General features: G+C 40.4%; 1 protein-coding gene across 1 annotated transcript in view; it reads left to right on the forward strand.

Annotated features, from left to right (window-relative positions):
- The window catches only part of reck (reversion-inducing-cysteine-rich protein with kazal motifs), a 48,920-nt gene extending 39,352 nt beyond the window's left edge, over positions 1-9,568 (forward strand). The window contains exons 17-20 of the mRNA XM_024261762.2: positions 827-1,037; positions 1,111-1,184; positions 1,270-1,425; positions 7,770-9,568. Of these exons, the coding sequence (XP_024117530.1) occupies positions 827-1,037; positions 1,111-1,184; positions 1,270-1,425; positions 7,770-7,988 (660 nt within the window). The 3' untranslated portion in view covers positions 7,989-9,568. The remainder of the gene's footprint in view (positions 1-826; positions 1,038-1,110; positions 1,185-1,269; positions 1,426-7,769) is intronic.
- Positions 9,569-10,134: the final 566 nt, after the last annotated feature.

A 10,134-nucleotide genomic window follows, 5' to 3' on the forward strand; every position in this document is an offset into this window, starting at 1 on the left:
GTCAGGTGTGAGCGCTGCAGCAAAAATGGCACTAAACCCTCATCTGTTCCTAGTGTCTAGTTCAGGTTCTGGAGAAGAGAAGATGGTATCTTCACATTGACTGCAGTCAAATGAGCCGCCGTTCACATTTCTGTGGTCAAATCAGCATCACTGGATTTTTGGTGTGAGTTTCATCCAATACTTACGGTAGCAGAACTGAGAACACTGGAAAATCTCCACCAGACTCCACGGAGCTTCTTGATGTGACCACGGAAATGTGAACGGCGGCTCATTTGACCGCAGTTGGAAAGGATTGTAAATCAATGAAAGAGCATTTTGATGTTAGCTTTGATTATTTTATCAAGAACTCTGAGAAACCAATGATTGAATGTATTGATCACAGTCAATAAACATTGGAGAATGAGCTAAAAGAGTCTTTGGTGAACTGGAAGGAGAAAGAATCAGGATTTTGGAGGAAGTTCTGTCCATGAAGATCTTCACTTCCTCGTCCAGCTGACATCCGGATCAGAACCATACAGCTGGACATTACCGATAATGATGGATGTTTTTAAGGAGCAGCTAGTGAGACACAAAGCTATCATAATCAGACAGGGGGGGTCAGGGGTGGAGCTCCAACAGCCACGCCCCCTCAGAGGAGATTTTGGAAACAGAGACTTCAGATCAACATGAAAAATGTTTTTTAAGACTTTTTAGTTCAATGTGATTTTAATCATATTTGAAAGTTTTTATAAAATAAAACAGCCATAATAATACAATAAATACATTAAAAAACCATGAAAACTGATGTGTCCCTTCAGCTTCAGCATAACGTATCTTGTGTTGTTAGGAGGCCTGCAGGAAGCAGCAGGAAGTTTGCGGCCACAACGGTGAGACCTACAACACGCCGTGCCACGCCTTCTCTGACCGCGTGGCCGTGGACTACGAGGGGCCGTGTCGTGCAGTCGGCGTCGTGCCCGAGGTGATCCATGACTCCGCCTGCAGTTTGGTCTCCTGTCCGCCCGTGTCCACTCCAGGCTGCTATCCCATCACGCCCCCCGGTGAGTGAAACTGCCCCCACAGCAGCCGAACTCCCGGGGAGGGTGAACTCTGACCTCTGACTGCTGCTTTCAGGAGCCTGCTGTCCCATCTGTGCCAGCATGCTGCAGATTCACTGGAACAAGGAGAAGATGAACTGTTTCTCAGAGGTACAGCTGACACTCCCAAAGGTCGGGGAGGAGGGGTTTATGTATCCCTTTATCCCTCTATCACCAAAACTCCGTCTGTGTGCAGGTGAACAAGAACCAGCCGGTGACGGTCCACGACGTCCTGCAGATCCTGCGCCTGCACGTGTCTGTGCCGCAGTGTGACGTCTTTGGATACCTGAGCATCGACCACCAGCTGGTGGTCCTCATCGTGCCCGTGGACCAGCAGCCAACACCTCTGCAGGTAACCCCCCCCCGACACGCACACACACCTCAGAGGGGGCAGAGCGAAGCTCCCTCAGCTCACAGACGCTGAGACCCCTGAGATGTCTTATTTTTGTATTATTTATTTGTTCTTCTTCAGTTAGATCGTACACACAATCTACTTAGAGGAACAGGAGTAGGAAGTCTTATAAATCCTTATTATACCATATGATACAAACTGACGACTAAATGAGTGGATAGAATCAAACCAAACACACAATGAAAACCCGTAATAATACCAATAATACAAACAGAAACACAATATTTACATCAATCATTTTGTTTTTACATTTAAATGTAAAACAACAATACTCAAACACGTTTTCAGGTCATTATCCAAGGAATTGTCTCCCTACCAATTTTCAAATCCCATCTAAAAACTCACCTGTTTAAATCTGCCTTCTCACTTTGATTTTCTGTGTATTCTTGGTGACTTATTTATTTATTTTTTTTATATAATTTTATTGTGCTCTGTTTTTATGTCTATTTATTCTGTTTTATCATGTACAGTGTCCTTGGGTGACATGAAAGGCGCTTTAAATAAAATGTATTATTATTATTATTATTATCAATTCCATTTTTAAACCCCAGCAAAGGAAATAGTGATTTATTTAAATGTAGTTTTTACTTTAGGTACTTTAAAGTCATCATTTCTACGGCTATTTCCTTCAATTACAACAAAGATATTGTAAACTACATGGCAACATAACATGTTTGGCCTCAAGCATTAGCGGTCTGTCCCGGTTTGGGTGGGCACCGTCCCGTTCCTCTGGCCAGGCCGGCTCCTGCTGTGATAGAATCCCTGATACTGTTTCCTCACAGCAGAGCCAAGACTTAAGTTTATTTTAGACGTTTTTCTTATTTCTTTTTAAGTATCTATTGTGTGTGGGGTCATGGGGTCATGGGGTATGGGAGGGGGGGGGGTCTTTTACCGTGTATGTTTTGGTTTTAAATGTAAAGCGCTTCAAGTTGCTCACAATATGAGAAGCACTTTTATAAATAAGTTTGATTTGATTTGAACCTAAATCTTTAAATTTCAGTATTCTTGACTTGAAAAGTAGCTTAGAGGAGTGCTCATTGTGAGGAGTCATATAAATTATTAATTATGTTTTTTTTTGTATAAAATTATTAAAGGTCTGCGTTTGATTCATGAGAATTACACCAGACTTGCAAACAATATGAAAAATATGGTAAAATCGAGGAGAAATACAAGATATACTTTGCTTTGTAATTTGACAAAAATTTAGCTTTGTTAAAAAATACAAGATTTTGACTTTTTTTTTTTTTAAATTTGTCATATGTTGCTTCCATTTACATTTTTCATCTACAATAATCCCCAAAAATCTAAATTCATGAACTATTTCTATATTAACACCATTCCATTTCAAATTAAGAAGTGATTTATTTGTTATTGAACAACATAAACGTTTTGTTTAAATTGAGTTTGTTTCTACTGAACCATTTCTGAAGTAAAATCATTTCTTGCTCAATAGTAGAAACTAATGCATCCAAGTTTTTCCCTGAACAAGAAAACTGGTGTCATCTGCAAACAGGACAAGTTGAAATATTTTTGACACATGAATGAAATAAAGAAAATGCGGTCCCAGTACTGAGCCTTGTGGAATACCACAATGTATTTTTAGTGTTTTGATAAATGTCCTGTATATTCAACATACAGCTGACAATTGTCTAAATAACCAATCACATATTGTAATGCAACTCCTCTAATATCATGAGATTGAAGTTTGACAAACAGAATATTGTGATCAATTGTGTCAAAGGATTTCTTTAGATCTATGAAAACACCAGTGTATGATCTTCTTTTGTCTAATTCTGTAGTAATATCTTTTCAATGATGCTAATGCTGTTGAATGATCTTGAAAGCCATTCTGATTGTCATTTAAAGGAGAATATTTTCCATGAAATTATCAAACTTTTAGCAAAAAATGTGCAGTTATTATGTAGGGGCTTCTTTCAAAATAAAAGACTGCTCCAGCAAACATGGTTAGATGTAGCGATTCAGAGAAGCAGCAACAGCAGAGGACTTTATGAAGGTCATGCACAGACTTTATGAAGGTCATGCACAGACTTTATGAAGGTCATGCACAGACTTTATGAAGGTCATACTTTATGAAGGTCATGCACAGAATTTATGAAGGTCATACTTTATGAAGGTCATGCACAGAATTTATGAAGGTCATACTTTATGAAGGTCATGCACAGACTTTATGAAGGTCATACACAGACTTTATGAAGGTCATACATAGACTTTATGAAGGTCATACACAGACTTTATGAAGGTCATACACAGACTTTATGAAGGTCATACATAGACTTTATGAAGGTCATGCACAGACTTTATGAAGGTCATACATAGACTTTATGAAGGTCATACACAGACTTTATGAAGGTCATACATAGACTTTATGAAGGTCATGCACAGACTTTATGAAGGTCATGCACAGACTTTATGAAGGTCATACACAGACTTTATGAAGGTCATGCACAGACTTTATGAAGGTCATGCACAGACTTTATGAAGGTCATGCACAGACTTTATGAAGGTCATGCACAGACTGCCCTTAGCACGTGGAGGGGGCGGTGAGGGGGGGCATGTATTTACGACGACAGATTCTTCAGAATTCCTGCAGAGGAGAGGTAGTTTGTGTTGCATCTCCACTAAGAACAAACAGATCCTATCAAATCTGATCCTCCTGCTGCAGCAGATTTACTAAAACTTAGAATGAGAAAAAGTCAAAGATGACATTTTTTATCGTTCTGACTTCGGTCACTTTTTTCTTTATAACCAACATTGGTGTAAATTCAATTTTTTTATGCAAAATGTATACATATGATTGCAATTAATTTTTTTTAAAGAGAACTGTCTCCTAACAGCAGCTAAGCTGTGTTGTGCAGCAGAAAGAATGAGTGCTTGAAATGTATTCTAATAAATGTATCTTTTTGCCATCATTTTGCTCAGTTATCTGACATGTTACCTATCCAAACACAAATGTCAAGACTTAATCGGACTCGGACACTCCAGGCCCAGTACATGTTACTGCTGAAGATGAATCGTTCCTGATGACGCCTGCAGAACTGTCTGAACATGTCTTCTTCAGAGGAGGACTTGTGTGTTCCTCACAGAGGAAGACGCTCTTCCTCTGTGAGGAGAGGCTGCTGCACCGCCACAGCTGATTCAGAGCGGCCTGTGGGAACATTACATTAGGATGGAACAGATGTTTCTCCTCCATCTGCCGCTCTTTCCATCCTCTTGACCGAAGCCAGAAACACGCCGACCTGAGAGCGCCGCTCTGCTGACATCAGCGATGAACACAAACATCACGTCTCAGACGTTCTTCCAGCTTCTCGCTCTGGTTGGAGACCCGCCCCTGCAGCGCCGGATCCAGCATTCGCTCTCATCCTGACTCTGAACCGGCTGACTGTACCGGCACCGCGCTGCGCTTCAGACACATAACAGGCCTTCATTAAAATGTTCCAGCCTTCTGTGGACGAGTCCGGATGATTGTTCCTCTTGAAGGTCATTAAAGCCAGGCTGTTTTTCTGAGCTTTTAGCTGGTAGAAAAGAACATGCTTTTTTCACTCAGGCAGCTCCCCCCTCACACCCTCACACCCGGCTTTGTTCAGGTGATCAAACATCAAACATCTGCTTCCAATCGTCTTTCTGATAACCTCACATATAACAGTGCATGCAGGACTGGGAGGATCAGCAGAAGATGACTGATGGAAATTAGAAAACGTTCCTGTGTCCTCGTCTGTTATTGACTTCTTGTTCAGCGGTCTGAAATTCAGACAATAGAGTTTCAGAGGCAATTAAAAAGTTCATTTATGTAGACAAAGAAAGTCATTTCTGAATAAAAACCAGTGAAAACTCTGCAGTGAAGAGTTTCTGTGCTGGGATGAACTTCCACTGCTCGTCCGTCAGCGTTACCTGGCAACAGCATCATTCTTTCTCAAGGTTTTTTCATTTATTCTTCATCTGTTTTCTGAACACATTTGAGTTTGAACAGAAAGTCTGTGAACTTCTTCATGACGGTCGATGCTTTTCTGACAAGACTGCAGATTCATGAGATGAGTTTATTGATTCTTTTCAGGGTTTTTGTAAAAAAAATACTGCTGGAAAAAATGAGAGTTTGGACCAAACTGGAAAAAGAATCGATAAATTGTTCAGCTTCATTCAAACTTTCATTGTAATACTTGTGTGATTGCTTAGTAAGCATTCACACTATAGAGATTCCTCTCTGTACGTTTCTCTGGACATGAACACTTTCAACCTTTTTAGCGATCTCTGTATTAGAACGTCCAGCTTGTTTACTGCTCATATCTTTGGTATTCATAAATTTATCGTTTTTGAAATATTGAGCAAAATATGCCCCATTGGAAATAAATGAATTGTTAAATTCTTCAAAAACTTTTTCCCCTTCTAACCATTGTTGACAGTCATTTACGAAGCTCACTCCCAAATACTTTGGGAGTGAGCTGTTATATGAGCATCATGCTAGCTCGTTTTGGTAATTTAGCATCTACTGAGGGTTTTTTATGCTAATTTTATCTAATATTTTACTACTTCCCGATGTCTCTTGGCTACTTTGTTATCTATTAAGGTTGTTAGGCTACTTTTGAGATTAGCTAGGAACATGCTAACGTTTTTGGCTAATTTGTTATCTACTGAGGTCTGTTAGGCTACTTTGAGTTTAGCTAATATTTTAGCAACAGACTAACGTTTTAAACACATTTTACTGAGAATTCTCAGGCTTTTTTAGAGTTGAGCTAGAATTTTAGATATGTGCTAGCTTTTCAGGCTAATTTGGCATCAACCAAGGTTTTTGGGGCTAATTTAGAGCTTAGCTCATATTTAAGCAACACACTACATGTTTTTGGAAAATTCTCATGTATGGAGGATTTTTAAGCAAACTTACTAACAATTTTTCAGAAATTTAGGCCTACTTTAGTGGTCTTTCATAGTTCTTTAGCAAAATTTCAATTCTTTTAGCACATTTTTCATTTTCAGCAAATCCCTTCAACAATCAGAGTCAATTGCTTCAGCATTTTCAGCAACCAGATTTAGCAAAATTATTCACACTAGCATCATCCCAGGTAATGCAACTTCTCTAGTTCCATTTAAGGTGCTTATTTTTATTTTATCACTTTGAAATGGGTGAATAAACAATAAAATGAAATGATTATGTGTTTTGTAGTCAGGAGAACAAAGAAGTGTCAGCAAACTGAATGCATTAGCTTCATAAATGAACTTGAAGTGTGACAGAGCCATGAAACAAAAAGCTTAGCTAAAAGCAGGCTCTTAAATACTCTGAGGATCATTGACTGAACTGTGAACGGACAGAAACCTGAACCTGCTGTGACTGACAGAGGAAACAAAACCTGAAACCAGAACATGAACCCAGAAAACAGACAAACCAGAACCCAAGATGTACTGATGAGTAGGCTCTAGATTTGGATTAGAATCAAATGTGTGTCGACTTCCTTTTTAGGCGTGGGAGAATTGAATATGAATCATTATTTTCTCTCAGTTTTTGTAGATTTGGTCTCCTGACACATGAATGAAACCAGAAACTACATGTTTTGACATTTTTGTTTTCGTTCAAAGTTAAAAATGTCGGGGTGTGTATTTATGCTTTGAAGTACTTTACAAATGTTTTCTCAAACATATGTTTTAAAGCTTTTTTAGGCTTTCATCTTCTTGTTTTTTCCTGTTTTTTTTATTTATTTTTTTTACTTTTCCTGATCTAAGAAAAGGTTCTGAACCATGACCCTAAAACCACGACACGATCCAAACCGAGAGTTTTGTGATCCATTAAAGCCATAGTTTAGATCAGGAGTGTTAAACCCAAAACAGTCAGTACAGTGGGTCGTGGGCCAAAATGTTGTTAAAACTTTTAAAACCTAACTTTTTTTACATAAATATGAATAAAAACAGGCAGGAATATTATTCCAGAATACATCACCCTAAATCTTAAATGACTTTCAATATTTTACTCTTCATAAAATATGTATTCTAAATTTAAAATTGGGATGTCACAAATATCAGATGATCTGGAGGGCCGGATCCGGCCCCCGGGCCTTGACTTTGACACGTGCTTTACACCCATAGTTTAGATCAAATCATGTGTAAATCACATGGATCAGAGTGAGTGTCTCATCAGTTTTAATGAATGTTACCATAACCAGACATGACATCCACCTTGCTTGCATGTGAAGTGTTGCATTTATTCGAACTAGTGATGTTTTTGACTTAACGTCTGTGGACGCCCAGCTGACTCAGCATGCTGCTGGTCTGTCTTCCAGGTGGAAGCGTGCGGTAAAGAGGCGGAGAAGATCGAGTCCCTCATCAACTATGCCAGCCCCACTCTGGTCTCCCACGTCCCCCTCTCTGCCTTCCTGGAGTCTTACATCAGGACCTCCTCCATGCATTCCAGAGGCGTCCTGCGCTCCCCTCCGCCGTCTGGCCTGGGCCTCCTTCTGCTCCTCCTCCTCCCAGCAGCCCTCGGTCTCCAGCAGATTTAAGAGCCCTCCGTTTCCTCCTGCAGAGTTCCTGTAGATGTTGCAGAGGGAGGCAGCTATCCTGACAATCACTCTATGACTCACGTGTACCACGATCAAGCGGTTGTCATGGAGAGTGCTGAGCTGCCTCCATCAACTGTGAGAATGCGTGTCTGACCTTGAAGAAGAGTTTGCTTCAGACCAGCACAAGCCTTCACGCACATCCTTTATGTGTGTGTTGGTGTCTACACGCCCATCTGTGTGTGTGCTCTTGTGTGGGTATGTGTGTGTGTGCAACAAAATACATTTTATAGAGAGGCCAAAAAGTCCTGGTCTGACCAAACGTCATTTTCCCATCATGCCGCACAGTGTTGTGGGTGTCACAGTGCACGTCACAGGCAGCAAGCCTTCAAGGTTCTGCAGATATTCTGGGTCAGAGTGAAATGTTTCACCGTAATTACAAACTTTTCTGAAGACTCAAATAAAGCGAGTAAAGCAGAGCAGGACGAAGGCCAGATCCAGAGGAGGCCTCATATCTCTAGTGGATCTGTGGGGGGAAGGAGTGGACCTCACGCTTCATCATCCTAAACGTCTCCTCATTGGACCGTGTCGGTGCCAAATGTGGAGGTTTTCTCTGATCCACACATGAAGAAAACCTGAGCAGAAGTGAGCGAGCCAAAGAAGAGAGGAGACGAATGCATTCATGACAAACAGGAGGGAAGGCCATGATACTCCAGATTTAAGGTCTAGATCCACCTCTACCAGCTTTCCTACTGTTTTATCTAATCCATGTTTTAGAGGACCAGCCATCTCCTCCGGTACTGCTGACACTCAGCATCATCAGCATGAGGCCATAACGTGACAAACCTGGTGAAACCCGTCAGGAGTTCAGGCGTGTTGTTCTTCAGTCAGCGGTCTGGAATAAGGCCAGGAGGTCATAGTAGTTTCTTCCATGTCCACAGGCCATCCCTGAAGATGCTGAAGAGAAGAGGGAATCTAAAAACTCATCCTCAGCTTTACCTGTTTAAAACCAAATCATGTTCAGGTTCGATGTTGTCCAGGTGTTTACCTGAAGCTTTTGTCACACAGACCGGAGCAGAACTCACCTGTGTTGGTGTCATAACTGCAGAGGTTATGGTAGCGTGTGAACTGCTCCAGCAGCTCACAGGTTGTGTGTTTGTGTTACAGTGACCAGACCTCTGTATGCGCCTGGTCAGACAGTATTATGCAGATGTGATTCTGCTGCAGTGAATCATCTGATTCCTGCGTTCAGAAGCCATTTCACAAGAAGACAATCAGCTGCTTTTGACCGAAATTGTGTCTTATCTGAAGTATTAAAGAAAATGCAATAACTTTATATTTTTTAAGAAATGTCTATATTTGATATGGATTTTCTGATGGAAAGAATAATGCTCGTCTATGTGCCATGTTTTCTCTTATTCTGTACTGCATGATGAAGAGTGTTTGACGGCTGACAGTATTACTGTGCTGAGCAGCTTGGTAGCAGGGACCCCCGAGCTCATGTATATGGTTGTTTGTTTCTTTGAAGCTTTTGTTGACTATGTGATGTTTATGTCTAAATAAATGACCAATTGCATCTAAAAGCTGAAGGAGTTTTCTCTGTCAAACACAAACATCAACTGATGCTCCAGGCTCTGCTGAAAGCTCTGAAGCTCAGGTGATGCAGTTCATCAGATGGAGGTTTTCTGCTCTGCTGCTGGATGTTTGGATTTGTGCTGCGTTTGCAGCTCATGCAGGTACCTGCAGTGACCCTGTGTGTGTTTTCATGAGGTCAAATGCAGAGGAAAGCTTTCTCCTCTTGATTCAGGGTCTTCATTTTATTGGTTTTCACATCACAAATCCAGACTGTTTTTTTGGTGCCTTGCTTGTCAGTTTTCCTCTATGCTGCGATCATTCTCCGCAGTTTTGAATCTCTTCTGGGTCTATATAAACTCAACTATAGAAATGTTTATATTCAGTGAGGTGAAGAATAAATTTAATATAAAAAAAGTATTTAGTCAGCAAGTTCTCCCAGTAGAAAAGAGGAGAGAGGCCTGTAATTGATATCATAGGTATACCTCAATTATGAGAGAAAAAATCCAGAAAATCACATCTGATTTTTATAGATTTTTTAAATAAATTATGTTGGAAAATATACATTTGGTCAGTA

This window comes from Oryzias melastigma, linkage group LG20 (assembly GCF_002922805.2).
Source record: "Oryzias melastigma strain HK-1 linkage group LG20, ASM292280v2, whole genome shotgun sequence".
NCBI lineage: Eukaryota > Metazoa > Chordata > Actinopteri > Beloniformes > Adrianichthyidae > Oryzias > Oryzias melastigma.